Raw genomic sequence first — 16,065 nt, 5'->3', positions numbered from 1 at the left:
AATAGAAGAGCGTGAGCGAACGTCCCGGCCAGAAAATCTCACCATTTACCCCTGAAAGGCGGCGTATTATGTTATGCACTAAGACCGCACAATAGCTGAACACACAGAGACACATTTCATCTGCATGTCCATCGAGAAAAGACTTGGAGGATCTCTGCGGAGAGCGGGAGAAACGTGAACATGTGTGCACGTTACTGAGCAGGTCCTCGTTGAGGATTCCTGCATGTGTGCATATTTGACACATTGCGCACTTATACTGTAATTACGGTAAGTTCTTTATAAAATTTGCAACATTACTCAGCCCTGATGAAAGCACACCTGTTATCAACAGTCAGCTTGAATAACTACAATGCAGCTGTCAAATTACCTTGATTATAGCTATTTATGCAAAGAACATAAACACATTCACAGATTCCCACTGACACAAGGCGACTTATGGTCCATAGCAGCGAGCCCATGAAGTTCACATCAGCACTTCGCTCAAAGCTGCACACAAAGCAGCGTGTTTGTGTTGAATACCAGAGCGCCATCATCACTCTCCATGCGTAGCAGGGACGGGGTGTGAGGTTTCTAATGCCTCTTAAGTAAGGCTGTTAAGGAGCAAAGAGTCCGCACATCTGGAAGACACAGTCAGCCGGCACATGCTGAAAGTTAGCGGTGGCGCTCGCAGTCCAAATTAGTGGCGAGTTTTATTCCCCCGCTGTGGTAGGAAAATATCAAATCTGCTGCCATATGAGTGCCATAAAGCTGGCTGTGGAGCGTTTGATGCCTTCATGTGGGAGCCTTTAAGCTGCGCGTGTGTGTGTGCATGTGTCTGTGTGTGCATTTGGTGGGAGATGCAGGCCTTAATGTGAGATGGGGAGTCATTGTATGCATTCCTGCATGCACACATGTTTGGTGTGTGTGGCTCTTATCTGCGTGCGTATTCCTGCATGCATGTTTTGTTTTTTTCTGCATAGGTGAACGTACATTTTCCGTGTGCGGGTCAGTGCGTGCGTGTGTCGCCGGTGTGTGTCAGGTGGCGGTGGCGGTGTTGCATGTGCAGCTGTGGCATTTTAGCAGCTCTCTAACAGACCTAGTTGACCCTGCTGGATATAAGCAGACAGACACACACAAGCAGAGTCAGACGGCCCCTGGGGTGGTCCTGTCTGAGGCGCGGTGTTATGAGCCAACAACTCTAGGGGCCCATATACAGGTAGGAGCACGTATACTGTAATTGTACACACAAGCACAGATGTGTATGCAAACCCAAGACATTTGAGCGGAGAATTAATGTCAGCAAATAGAAATTATTTCATTATTTACCATAATTCTTAAGCTAAGGGCAAAAGCTTTTCTTTTGCTGTGTGTTTCTGCAAGATCACTGCTCATGTGCTAATCCTAAGAAATCTCAGCAAAACATGCAGCTTGTTCTTTCATTCATATGTGAGCATTTAAGTTCAGTAATGCAACACAGATAAAGTTATTTTTTAATGCAGGGAATTACAAGGGCCAGAAAAGCGACTGTGCAGGGAGGACATGCAGCATTCTGCAAAAAGCACATGCAAATTACATGCAAAACAAATACACAAAAACAAAACGCATTTAATGTGAATAATTGTTTATGGATAATTGGATGAATGTTGGAGATTGCATTTAATTTTTTTTTTTTTTTTAAAAACTGCATAAAAAACGTTTCTAAAACAAAATTCAGCCTCGAAAAGGAAAATCCTCCATCATATTTCTAAGCAACAACGCCGTCTGTGAAGTCAAATAATCTGTGTGCTTACAAAACAAAATCACTTTATCTTATCTCTCACTTTCTCTTTTTCTTTTCCCTCAATGCAGTGTAAAGGTAGGGCTCAGCGATGTGGCCTTAAAATAACACTGCAATATTTTATGCTATATCATGATTCACAACATAATATCTCCAAATGTTAAACTCTCTTCAAAAGCTTCATAAATGCCAGAACTGGGCAACAAAATCTGAAAACTTTAAAATAATTTCTGACCAAACAGATGCAGCAATATTGTAAGGATGACTACTGTTACTACCACAATATAAACACAATGAGATTTTTTGATAAATAATCATCAGTAATGTGAGCTCAATGACAAAGAGGGTAGAGGGAAGTCGAACAGTCTGGTAAGTTCAGGTCAAATGACATCACTTTACTCTAATGCAGCCTTTAAAACCAAGAGAAGACAACACTTGTGCCATATCACAATATCATCTAAAAAATCTAAGACGATATCTAGTCTCATATCACCGCGATGAGACAATTTCGATATCGGGCCCAGCCCAAAGTGGAAGTGCAGAAAGAAGAGAACGCATGAGAGGTAGATACTGTATCATGTTAGAGTCAGTGTTCATGCTACTCCAAAAAAAAAAAAATGTTACGTATTTAAATGAAGGATGGAGTGTACTCCTCTTTTCCCCCCACAGTGGAATAAGGAAATATTTGCCACTCAGAGAAACAAGGAAACACACACACACACACACACACACACACACACACACACGAATGAGAAAATGAAAAGAGACACACACGCCTCACAGCAGAAACAAGATAAATTCCCTGGCAAGCATTCAAAACACTCATGTAAGAGCACATAAACACACACAGCCTGCACCAGAAATGCAAAAAAAAAAAAAACCATGAACACACACACACACACACACACACACACACACGAGTGCACACACACCCACCTACACAACTGCCACCATGTAACCCCTAATCACAACCCCAGAGCTTGGACATCAAATGAAGCAAGTTTTAAAAAAAAAATCATCAGGAGTAATTAACGCATTTTCATATGCAAATGTGATTAATGCAAAACTACAAAGTCATTATGCAAATCGACTTTTCCTTGAGCCTCTGTACAAATATTCGCAGCTCAAATCAGGGATCAGTCTCGCCATCTTTCTTTTTTTATCTCTTACCCTTCTCCCTCTCCCTCTATCTCTCCCTCTGCCTCTCTCTCCGAGTAGAGATAATGCGTAAGTAGCATGTGAAGTTATTTCTAACTCACACAGTGTGTGTGTTTTCATGCGATGGGCCGGGGCTATGGCATTACGCCGCCTGCCTACTGATTACTGGCTGCTTGGCACTGGAGCGAGACAGGGAAGCCGGCGTACAGGGGAAGGTATGAATATGCAAAAGGCTGATTGCTTTTCATGATTAAAGCCTATTTAATATGGAAATGAGAGCAAGCCAGGTGATTAAAGGAGCATTGGGTGGTGGGGCAAAAAGAAAAAAAAAAAAAGAGATTGGGGGGAGAAACAGAGAGACGGGAAGAAGAGAGACACCTTCAAATCCACACCGCTGGTGAGGTGTGGAAACTGGAATGTCACAGTTGTTTAGTAACAGCAGTGAAACAAGTGTCGAACATTGCAGATTCGACCTGCCCGGGTGCAAAGGTCAGTGTCGCTTTAGAGGCGTTTTGTAGGTTACACCGCAGTTTTTCATCCTGAAACCACCGTGAGTCATTTTAGGCCCTTGTCGCAGATTGGCTCGAGAACAAAAAAACGGATTTTTATCACATTAAAAAGGGCTTCTGTGCACTTTAACACACTTTCACACCCGCAGAAGATGTTGAAGATGTAGGTGTGACGGTTCTAAAGTGGCGAGTGGCTCATTTAGATTTCTTTGATCATAAATCCAGTGCCACTTTGGTTCAGTTTGAGACGGCGGTATCGGTATCGCATCGAGCTCCACTGAAAACGAAAGAAAAACCAATTCTCTTATAAAAATCTTCTCCTAATGTAGCGATGTGGCCGCAAAGAAAGTGACAGCAGGGAGATCAGAGCTGGACGCAGAGAGAAAAGAGAGAGATGTTTGAGGACGTCGCTGTCGCTCACACAATCTCATGAAATATTTACCGTGTGATCTCGATACACAGTGTTTGTGAGCGAGTGAGGAAGAAACAGACAGACAGACGGGGAGAGAGAGAGCTTGTCATGATGTGACTTTGCCCTTATGTACTAGATGTCTTTAAGTGCTCCGAGGGGGCCCGGCAGCCGTCCTGGGAGGGGTTCAAAGCAGGGCCAGGGCCGTCTTAGCATGGTAACGCTCCCCTAGCGACAACCTCTCGCTTGCCTGGTGACACGCATCATTCTTCACAGACGCTGCACGCACATGTACACATGCACAAATTCACACACACGTATTAACATACCCTGACAGAGCCCACACGTACACACGCAGAGTGCATGCATCAGCAAGAGAAACTCAAGGAAAATAAAATAGGGCACGGAAGGGCCATTTTTCATCTACACCGCGTGTGTGAGAGGTGTGTGTGCGGGTGTGTGTGGTGTGGTGTGTGTGTGTGTGTGTTTGCACCTTTTGGGGTTGAATCTGCTAGCCTTGCAGCATGTTTGCAGGTTAAGCAAGCAGGCTGACAGACAAAGAGGCCAGACAGGATGTTGTAAAACACAACCGGGTGAAAAAGAAAAGAAAAAAAAGAAACAATCCAGGAGAGGAGAGGGTTAAGAGTTATGCATGCAGCACAGGTATGTCATGCACGCCTGAGAGCAGCACAGTTACATGTACATATCTGTGCATACGTGTGCGCAGACTCCATACGTATCCTCATTTTTTTCCGTCACCTGTGCTGCAAATATTTGAACTGCAAAGTTCTCGGCGCAAAGCGAAAATGCGATGATACTTCCTCCTGTGTGTGTGCGTGTGAGTGTGCCTTGTGAGCGTGTGTGTGTGTGCTGCTAACACATTGGACTTAATTAGACCTAATAATGTAATCTAATTTGGTTGAAACTTGAGACTGCCTTGAGTGGCAATCTAATGTGTTGAACAAAGCTCTCCTCCTCTCTTTCATTTGGGAGCTTCGAGTGCTTTCATGTCCTGTTCTCTTAGTGATAAGACCGCCTGTCTGTCTGCGGAGCGACTAACTGACTGCCGCTCGCTCTAACAGGCTGACTCACTCACTCACTGACTGCATAAATGTTTTCCCTCTGACCACCTAACAGACAAACTGCCATGTATAAAAAAAAATCCAGTCTTTTTTTAAAGCAGCTTCAAATTGAGTTCATGTTTTGTTTTGTTTTTTTACAGGGGCTTCTAGGTGGCTTCAATGCTCATTAAAATTTCCAGCGTACAAGTGAAATAAAAAGACAATTAGCAAAAAAGTCACATTATCTGAAAGAAATGTAACAACACTGACGGGCTGTCACAACTCCTTTTAATTAAACGAGGTGGTGAATTATCACCTTCGTTCCTTTTTTTTTTTTTTTTAATTTAAAGAAAAGTATTTCTGACGTTTTTTTTTTTTATTTCATTTTTTATTAGCCGTGACATCTAAAACGGTGCTGTCACATGTTTTTGTTTGCGATTCAATAAAATTTTCCCACTGTCTGCGAAAGATGGCGACCACACACAGCTGCTGGCCACACACAGAAACCGTGTGTGCGCTGCTGAACTCTGTAGTGATGACAAAAGATGTCAACCGCCAGATTTGGTTCTGAAATGAATAAAACGTGCAGATCAGAACCAAATAGAGGACTTTTCATAAAACGTTGTGCAATAGTCCGCAGACTGGCCTGATCTTAAAGAACCCCACAGTAAAAAAAAACTGGATTTAAACTGAATGTCTTTACTTAAACACCAGTTCGGTGTCTAAAATTTGGATTTCTGAAGCTCAAATGTGAAAATAGAAATAAATGGTGCACCTGCTGTCGACAGGGAGAACCACAGCCTGCTGCCATGACTTCTACACAAAATCTGCATTCACACGTTTTACACCAGTTCTCACTCGTGTTTAAATATTTTATAAACCATGATAACCACTCGTTTATGGATGTGTGGTGGCAGTTGTGTCACAACTTTTTTTTATAATTAGTATATTATCACATCTCTGCTACTTCCCTTAAAATGTGCGAATCTTACAGTCAGTCATGTTTTCTGTTTTTTTAGCACTGGTCCTTTTTAAAAGACTTTTTTTAAGACTCCGATATTTGCGAAGGCTTTATGTACAGACGCGGATTGTAAAAGTTGACTCTTTACCGTTTAAGTCTCTCCATAACGTTCCAGTTTAAAGACACTGTGGTGACCGGTTTCTGTGTTAAACGTGTAATCTTTTAAATGTAGTTCTGAATGGTAACTTCCACAATAAAGCCGTCTCCCTCCTTTAAGTCTACTGGTGTCTGTGTAATCCTGGATAGCCTTCCCAGCTCTCGGGTGTGATGGTGACTGTCTCCTCTGATAACTTTGAACTGGTTTCCCTGCAGCGCTGGCAGTCTACAGGCCTCGCCCCCCCCCCATCACCATACGCACCCCACCACCACCACCCACCACCCATAGCCAGATGAACGGCCTTGCCTCTTTATTAATCCCCTTCTCCTCACCACGCACACAGATGAATTTTAATCAGCTTTCTTAACCTCTTTTTTTCGTATGCTGCAGGATTTCTTCACAAACGTGATGTGCATTCACACGCGCGCGCGCACACACACACACACACACACACTAGGGGCGGCTCCTCTATCACCTTCTTCCTCGCCTTTCACAATTGGTTTCAGCTGAAGAAGTCCTTCAGGCCTGCCAGTGTGTGTTTGTTTGGTTGTGTGTGATTTTTGTGTGCGGATGCGTGTGTGTGATGTTTTACTTTTACGGAGCAGAATAGACGTACAGTGCAGCTCTCACTCACTCTAATGAAATCATCCCAGACTACATTAATCCCTCCTGAAGGCCACTGTCAAAATAACAAGCAGCTGGGATTCTTTAAAGAGAGCTATCTGTCTTGGACAGGTGAGGGATGTGTGAGAGTGTGTTTCGTGTGTGTGCGGATGCTTTTTTTTGCACCCCACATGTGTGTGACTACACTGACAAGAAGAGAGTTCCCTGCTTATTGGTTCTTCTTGCATCCTAAGTTAAAATGTCTCCGTACCTCCTCTCTCCTGTTTCGGGCAGATCCCCTTGGCCGGCGTCAGCCTCATCAGAGCATTGTCCTCCCCGCCGGGGGTCACCTGGATGCCCACCTCCACCGGAATGGACCCTCTACCCAGCTCCAGCGACCTGGCCCTGGGAGAGATAGTGATGCCCGTGATCCCGCCAGCTTCCCCGGGCTTGGAGAAGGACCCCGGTCTACTCCCGGGGCCCCGGCACAGGCGTCGCTTGTGCTCGATGAAAACCAGGATATCGCCCAGCGGGAAGTTGGTCTGGCACTGGCCACAGGTCAGCAGGTCGTGCTCCCCGGGTCCCACCCTCCGAGGGCTGGGTGTGGATGGCTCCGGGGATGGAGATCCCGCCCTTGAATCATGATTGGACTCTGCTGTGGGAAAAAAGGGAGAAGATGAGGATGAGGAATGTAAATTAGTTGTGTTTCTGTTAAGGAAGAGCAAAAAAAACACACACAGCGAGGTTCAGTTATTCCTGATAACATTACCTGATGAAAGCCAGCTCTCCCTCCCACATGAGATGATCATTACGTTCACACTTTTATGGCATAAAACAACCTATGATGCTCCTTCGCCTAGACAAACACCTGCACAGCTTATCCGTGAGAGATCTGCGTGGGTGGGACCGAGCACATATATATGTGTTTGTGCTTCTATTTGTGTGTGTGTGTGTGTTAGTGTGTGTGTGTGGCCAGGAAGCTATTCATCTCACAGTGCAGGCTGGGTTTCCGGTGAGGGCCTTTCGCTGCACTGAGCTGTCATAGCTAGACGGCTGCCTTCACCACATGGGAGCCCCAGCTTGTGCACAACAAAGTGTAGCGTAGCGGAGGCCACATCCAGCAGCATGCGCGCGTGTGTTCGTGTTTGTTTGTATCAGAGAAGAAGACATGGAAAAGAAAAATGAGAAAGAGAAAAAAAAAAACTAGATGTGTAAGCGTGTGTGTGTGTGTGTGTGTGTGTGTGCATGAATGGAGCAGCACACAGGTGAGTTCGAGCACTGTATTCTCCACAGACAGAAAATCTATAAAGCCAAACCCGGGGTCCTGTTAAGAGAGTAAATCTCATTCTTCACAGATCTGACACGGTCATTAATAACCATTACACATTCTTCCCCCCTTCCTCGTCCCCCATGGCGTAAGACTGAGTCCCTCAGCTTAGCGTAAATCCCTCATGGACAACCTCCATTTTATTTTAACACTACCCTGATGTACCAGTATGAAGACGTGTCCTCTTCTAGAAAAAAAAAAAAAAAAAAAAGCCCCGAGGAAACCTGAAGCTCCAGAGACTCTAGGGGCGTCTGAGTGAGCGGGTGCCCAGGGAGAGGTGTTGATGCCTGGGAGAGGAGCGTAGCAGCGTCTGCCTGTCTCTGCTGCTGCTGCTGCTGCTGCTGCTCTAACACCCACCCGCCTGCACCCCCGCCCGCCCCTCCCTCTTTTTTCTTTTTTTTTTTTGCCTCTCTTCTCTCTCTTTCTCCAAACATGACACCCTAATAATTGCAAAGATTAGACAAAGAGGGTGTGTGCTGGTTTGTGTGCGCCTGTGTCTCGGTGTGTAGTTATCAGAGCAGAGATCCTAAACTCTCTTATCACCCATCTCAAACTGTCAGGGAGGCGGCGGTGCTCCTCTAAATTCCCAGTCATAACCGTTAAACTCGGCTCAGAGTTCCGATCTGACTGTTACACACATTTTCTACCCAATTTTTTATTATTTCAAACATTTCTTTGCAACTACGAATCATCCAGCGCCCCCACCCCTCCACCCTTCCTCACCAGCCACCCCATCCTCCACCCACGCACGCACACACACACACGTTCCAGTCCACTCACTTCGCCCTGGAGTGATGATCCGATGCCAAATATCTTTTCTCTAAATGGAGATGGGTTCCTGGATGCCTGCCAAATAATTTCCATCTCATAATCTTTGGCGGCAAAGAAGGAACACAAACACATATTTACCTACAGTTCACAGCTTGTGACCATAATTCACATGAAGCAACGTTCCAGAGCGTTCACACAAGCCACGTAACCGTGCGCATGCATGCGTGCGTGCATATGTGCGACGCATATAAGCAAGCGCCGTGCGGATGATCTCTGCTAACAATATGGCGCTCTGGTTTCTGACGCCGAACAACGAGACAGGTGGCATGAGACGCAGATCCTGTGTTTGTGTGCGTGTGCAAATAGATGACGCACACCTGGGCATTTTGATTTGACTTTCTCCCCGCAAGACGAGTAGAGTAGGGCCTGTTTGTTAACCTATGGTTGAGTAACATGGCCCCGGGGTCAGAAGGCTGTAAATTAAGGAGGCGTTGGCACTGACACCGCACCACTCAAATATCAGTCGGACATCTTCTTAAAAAAACCGCACCCCTCTCTCTCTCTCTCTCTCTCTCTTTCGCTTGAAAACCCGCTCGCTCGTCTATCCCGAGGCTCACCTGTGTGAGAAAAAACGCAGGTGCAAGAAGCAACTGAACAAGGAATGCTCACCGGTTGAAAAAAAAAAAAAAGAAAAAGAAAAAGGGGTGGACACAGACACAGCAAAATGAAAACACACACAAGAAAGAATAACACTCTAATGTAGCCTCTCATGGTGACAGACAGTGTCTAATTCCTCTGTATGTGAGAGGAACATGCTCGATAGGTGAGGGAGCACAGCAGACGCACTGTCAAACATGCCATCGTTGAGAAGGTGCGATGATAGCAATGAAACCCAGCTGTCTGACACGATACCACACATATTTTATTCCTTAGTCTTGGTCTCTCTCTGTCTTTCTCCCTGACACACACACACACGGCGTTACATTCACCCAATGACAGTCCTGCTACTCTGCCTTATCAAGTGTGAGTTAAGTCAGGCAGCCTTAGAGCACCCCCTATCAGCTTGACGAGGAGAGAGTCAGTCAGTCACTCCACTGCTGCTGCTGCTGCCGCTGCTGCTGCTGCTGCTGCTGCTGCACACACTGCCACTGCTCAATGTGTACCAGATGGGAGACACAGCTGAAGACAATGGACCTCTTTCACCAATATTTCCATTTGTGTCAAAAAATAAAAAATAAAAAGGTGGAAAAATAAATCAAATGCCCGGACAGAAAGTGCCTAATGAAGTTATTTTTTGCAATCTTACAGTCAAATCTGGGATGTGGTTCAGGTTTCTCTCAGGTAAGACAAGCTAGGTGCACATGAGAGGTTCCTCTCTTGTCCTTTGGCATTACCCGCCACTATAAATCACCCTAATCTCTCATTATTGTCTGCGTCCTTATTTGCTCTTATAAATCTGATGACTCCTTTTGTTGTCTTCATTGCCGCCTGAGGTGAAGGTGAGCGCGAAGACGAAATTTACAGCACGGTTCGACAGGTTCTGCTCTGCCCCGAGGTCGACGACGAGCTGATCAGATGTCAATGTCGCTGGATTTGAAGCATTTGTTTTCATTAGACGATGAGCAGGGGCGTTAAAACAGAAAGCGTTGAACTATTTTTTCCGTTGACGCTGGAGTCCTGACCTTACACAACGCTTTTTTTTTTTAATACCAGCTGCACACTCTGTTCCGCTGGTAAAGGCAGAGTAAGGCCAGGGGCACTCGTATGACAGCCGACCATACTGTATGGGTTCAGACCTGTCTCCCTTTCTTTGTTTTCCCCCTCCATTTGCTGTACTAAAAGCACACACACACACACACACACACACACACACACACACACACACAGAGATACGTGTAAACCCCACAGGGAAAGTCGGGTAAGATTCACGCTGTCATTGAAAATAAATGACACCAGCAACGTTGCAGATGGTTGCAATCAAAAATTCAAACAACAAGCGGCCTCGCTTAGCCTATCCCGCTTTTCTCGGCTGCGATTGCCAAGGAGAGCTGCAACAGTGTGTGTTGTGTAAGGCCAGGCCTGTGTGTTTCATTATCTTATCACCATTTAATCTGTAGCAGTCGCATTTCTTATCATAAATCTTAGATTATCAGGCTGAGAGTGAGCAAAATACGGCTCTGCAGCTGACTGTGACTTGTCACCAAATTGCTATAAATGACTTGCAAGCCATGAGGCATGACATTTGGAGATATAAATCAAAATTTGCCAAACACTTTTAAGAGATATAATAGTAATAATAATAAAGGAGCTTTATAGCGTTGCAAAATTGATTAAATGTGTTCGATATTATTGAAATATAGAACAAAAATCCGAGAACAAACTGCGACGCCTCGCAGTAAATCATAAATCGCTCACCAATCATCTCCTGTGAGATTATCATCCGGTTACCACAATGTGTGTGAATATTTACTGTGGTGTTGCAGTGCGTACTGTGGGTTTCTCCCCCAGCGTTTGACAGCCATATGGTGCAAATGAAGACGAAAACATTAACTGTTTCACAAGTAGCATGCCAATTCTGAGAGTAAACAGTTTTCATGAGGCGTTTTCCACGGCTGCATCGAGAAAAACGATTCTCTCTGCTAATCCTGATATTAGATTGCACCAAAATACCAGCCTCTGAAACACGAGAGGCCTCTGACACACCGGTGGTTCCGCATTTATGTGTGAGCAATTGATAAAGATATTCCTGTGATGGGTTTTCTTTGTCGGTGGATGTGACTCTAAGCTGATGACAGAGCCCAAAAACAGCCTGGCGGGGATGTTTGTCTTAATAAAACAAAGGAGGGAACTGTGAACTGAAGGTCAAATTAAACTCAGAGCAGCCTTGCTACATGTGCTAGTGTGTGAACATGCACCAGTGTGTTAGGGTGATGTATGCTGAGTCTGTGTGACTTGTGCATAGTACACATTCATCGCAGCCACTTGTACGTCCCTCTTGATGTCTGGCCTCGCAAGTAGATTTCCAGTACGCAGACTTCCGCAGTAAGCCTGGCCATAAGTATGCTGATATTCAGGTTCTCTGCACTTCCAGGTACAGTATGACCTGTGAGCCCATGACTGCAGGGCAAAGGGCTGACTTGAGTTACACCGAATTACCCCCACGATGATCTGACGTGTGGATGTGTACAAACTTCATATTCTTACTTGTGCAAGGCGTTACCTCCTGACTGGCCCTGACAGCTGACAACGAAGCGTGTACGACTTATTCACCGGGTCACATAAATGAACGATCGAGTGCACATAAGCAGATTTCTCGTTATGTGTTGAATCAATCAAATTTTCAGTTTGGTTTCCCCTTCAGATCCTCCAGCCGGAGGAGTGATCCTGGTCCTCTCCAGACCCACCCAGCTTAAGGAAACAGCCCACAGCGACACGCAGCCTCCAGACACTGACTGACTGACAGGTACATTAAAAGCCTCCCATCCATCAGAGCCGCAGATGTGCTGTCGTTATGAAGATGTCCTGTACGTATGGTAAACATAGCTTAGGCGCTTTGTGCAAACACACTCGCGCACAGACACACAACGTTCCCACAGAGACGATCGGATAGAAATATATATTTTTTTAAATTCTGCTCATCTGCTTACAGAACGGTGTCGCATTCAACCTCCTTGATGACGTCACACAGAGCCAAACAAACAAAATACCTGCAGGTCCAGTTCTTCATTAAGTCTGCACTTGCGCCTCTCAGGTCATTGCCACTTGCTCGAGGCCACAGCTCATGCGGCAGGGGAGGAACAGTGTGTATCGTGTGTGAGAACAGGTAGGACCAGATTCAGGCCCAGCTGGCTCATCCCTCCTGCACACGCTCTGATAGCCGCGTTGACCTCTGCACGTTCCAGCCGAACATCAAACACATGTCAGGATCTCAACTTAAGCTGCTGTTTGAACACGTAAGGCAGGTCAGCGGTGATTAAAAAAAAAGGATCTCTGAAAGCAGCCCATTAAAAAAAAAAAGAAACTTCAGGTGATGCACTCTGGAGGACACGTGAACGCAGCTTCGACTCCAGACGAGGAAATTAAGACATTTTAAAGCGAATCTGTGACGACTAATTATCGGCCCAATCGTGCAAGAGTCTGCGTTACTGCAGCACAGGTTCAGTTCTGGAGAATGTGCTGATGCACAGCAGGTGCTGGGAGGTTCTGTGTAACTAAAAGATGACACGCAAAGAAAAAAAAAAAAAAAAAGGTGACCCATGGCTGGAAGGAGGGGAGGCAAATATTTAACAGTTAAGTCCACATTTGTTCCAGTTCCACAAATTTGCAGGACGTTGCGATTATTCGTTGTAACTCCTGCAGGTGAGTGTTAAACACACACACACACACACACACACACACACACACACACACACACACACACATGCCTGAGGTCAAACTGTAGCTATTTTGCACAGGCGATCAAGTAGGTCTCCACCTTTTAATTAACTGGCAGGGATTGACAGCAGAGAGAATAAACTGTGGGGATCAATACTCAGCCTGGATCAATATTTGTCACTTGCCTTAAAAAAAAAAAAAAAAATTAGAAAAAAAAATGTGCCACACTTTCTCAATTAGTCAACACAAAAACACAAACATTTAGATTTCAGATTGCTCTTTGCGTCTGGAATTACCGTAATTATTTCAACTGAGGACTCGATAGGAGGGAGAAAAGTCAGTGACACGAGGGAGAGAGAGGGAGAGAGAGGGAGAGAGAGAGAGGCAGAGGCTGAACGGGGGATAAATGATTAGTCTAAATGCTAAATGTGTCGGGTGGGACGGAATGCGCCGAACCCTTTTTTCAACACAAAACAGATTGGCCAAAGATTACATCATGAACTTCTGCAATGAATTACTCAGATTAAGGCCTCTATGAAATTGGATTTAGGCAAAGCAGAGCGCTGGGAGATGAAGGTTAGATTGATCTAATTGATTTGAAATTGGATTATGTGACTTTTTAATCATCATATGCCCCGCAAAGAGAAAAAAAAAAAAAAAAAGGAAAACAAAACAGAAATTCATTTAATCTGCGTAAATTTCCAGCACGTTTTTTGTGCAAAGCTGCAAAGTTTGAGTTTGTGACTCTTCGTTTGAAAATATTAATAAAGTTCACATTGTTGTTGCTGCCGTGCGTGTGTGTGTGTGTGTGTGTGCGCGCGCGCGCGCGCGCCTGTGATTGCAAACTAATTTCTGTGCGTAATTTAACTTCTTCAAATGTTGCCTTCAAGTGCACACAGGCCCCAGTGTGTCCAGATAAAAATACATTTTCAGTGTGTGTGTGTGTGTGTGTGTGTGTGTGTGTGCGTGCGTGTGCGCGTGTCAGAGTGAAAGAGAAAGAAAACAATCATTAAAATTAAAAATGACTTTTAAATTAAGACACGAGACGTCCTGTGCACAGTCCCCCCCCCCCCAAAAAAATATTAAAACAAACTTAAATCATTTATGAAACAGTGTCACACATGAACACACACGCTGCCACATGTTGCAATACGCGTTGGAATAAAATGCAAAAAAAAAAATGTGTTGTGATGAAATGTTGCATTACACGCTCGTACATGCGCTACACACGTGCGTGCACATGCACACACACACACACACACACTCACACACAGTCCAAATGTAGTTGTCATGAGATGATCCCTCGTAGTAAAAGTCACATGAAGCTGCAAAATATTTCTGAATTGCGTCGATTAATTTCACAGATGTTTTATGAATCCAGCCGTAAACTTAAATTCAGTCTGACCAGTGTCTTTAAATTAATAAATAATAATAATAACATGAGGAGCTGCGCCTGTGTGTGCTCCTCTGTTGGCACATGGTCACATTTATTTTTCACAAATCTCAGTTAGTTGTCGGCTTCCTCGTTCGGCGCATTTTTTAAAAAGACTAAAACAAAATAATTCATGCGCACGATGTGAATCTGTTCCCGTAAAAAAATGACTTTTAATTTCCCCTCCTGAAAGTTTGAATCAGTAATAATAATAATGAAACAGTGTAAATGATTAAAAGCAGTGGAGTGGATCACACGTGAAGTTCAGCTCACCTTGTATTGTCTCCCGGTGCGTCAACGATAAGTGCTGCGGGTTCACCTGCTTGCGGCGGGACATTGCCCCGGCATTTACTCTGGCATCGCCCGGTGAACGGCACTTGGAGTCGGCTTGGACCGTCTTGTCGGTCCTCTCTGGATCGCAGGTGAGCAACTTTCCCCCCCTTCTCTCTCCTAATCCCTTCTGCCGTTGACAGTCTTCAGCTGCAACTTTTGACGCGCGCTCGGCTCGGACGTGAAGGTGAGGATGAGTCGGGACGGCGGAGCGCGATAAGGATGGAAGAGCAGTTTGTCCACAGTGTCCTGACCTGCGGCGTCTTCGGAGGAAGCAACACCTGGATTGAGGAAGCCAAAGTGGAGTTTTGGGGTTTTTTTAGGAAGCAGTTGGCTACTTAGATGAGCCGATGAGCTGATTTGGTTGGTAATGATTTGCAAAATGACCTTTTTTGCAAGATAAAGAAAAAAAAAATCCCGGACTGCCCACCTCTGAAGCGACAGATGAAGTACGGTGAGAGACACTCCACCGGGGATGGCTACTGGCTCTTATTTGGCTCCGCTCCCTTCTCTTTTCTCTTAATTTTAATGGTCTGATTATATCATCTGGGGTCAAACGGCTGCTGTTTATTCTAGGATTCCCTACAGTCCTTCCATTTCAGCAGTGGTGCGCTAAAATGACCCTTTGGCACTGACTCCTCCTGCGCGTTTTGGCATCGGCGCGCGGAACGGCAACTCTTGGCTCTGGTGGCAGTAGCCTCGCTGATTGAGAGAGAGAGAGAGAGAGAGAGAGAGAGGTAGAGAGAGAGAGAGCGAGAGAGAGAGAGAGAGAGAGAGAGAGAGCAGGCGGGCAGACAAGACACCTCCTCCTCCTCCTCGTCCAACAAGCAGAGGTCCAATGTTTCCCAGTTTCCTACAGTATCGAGGCTACTTCTTGTTGACTCACACGATGAAAGAGGCTCTGTGTTTTGGGAGGACCCCGCGCGCGCGCGCGTGTGTGTGTGTGTGTGTGTGTAGCCTGTGCTTTTTTTTTTTTCTTTGTGAGTGAGAGTGGGTGTGTGTGGTTGGGGTTTGCCATCCGTGGAGTGGGATGGGATTCAAGTTCAAGTGCGTCCGTGACGCTCGCGCGTCAGACACAACAGGCAGTGTGGAGGCGGCGGGGCTGGACACTGGAGGCGACCAGCGGGCTGGGTCTCTGTTCAGGAAAGAAAAAGAAAAAAAGTAATTACCACTGTCAGAGGCTGTGCCACACCGTCTGCAGACCCAACGTTTCCCTT

General features: G+C 45.4%; 1 protein-coding gene across 2 annotated transcripts in view; it reads right to left on the bottom strand.

The window, feature by feature from the left end:
* bcl11bb (BCL11 transcription factor B b) overlaps positions 1-15,523 on the bottom strand; it is a 32,069-nt gene extending 16,546 nt beyond the window's left edge. Inside the window, exons 1-2 of one of the 2 annotated variants that reach the window (XM_084377793.1) lie at positions 14,792-15,523; positions 6,886-7,269 (exon numbers count right to left, since the gene is read on the bottom strand). In XM_084377793.1, the coding sequence (XP_084233919.1) occupies positions 6,886-7,269; positions 14,792-14,855 (448 nt within the window). In that variant the 5' untranslated portion in view covers positions 14,856-15,523. The remainder of the gene's footprint in view (positions 1-6,885; positions 7,270-14,791) is intronic. The other variant, XM_084377794.1, reaches the window with a different exon arrangement.
* Positions 15,524-16,065: the final 542 nt, after the last annotated feature.

This window comes from Pagrus pagrus, assembly GCF_965226575.1.
Source record: "Pagrus pagrus genome assembly, chromosome: 16".
In the NCBI taxonomy this organism is placed as follows: Eukaryota; Metazoa; Chordata; class Actinopteri; order Spariformes; family Sparidae; genus Pagrus; species Pagrus pagrus.
This window is presented reverse-complemented; position numbering and strand designations above follow the sequence as displayed.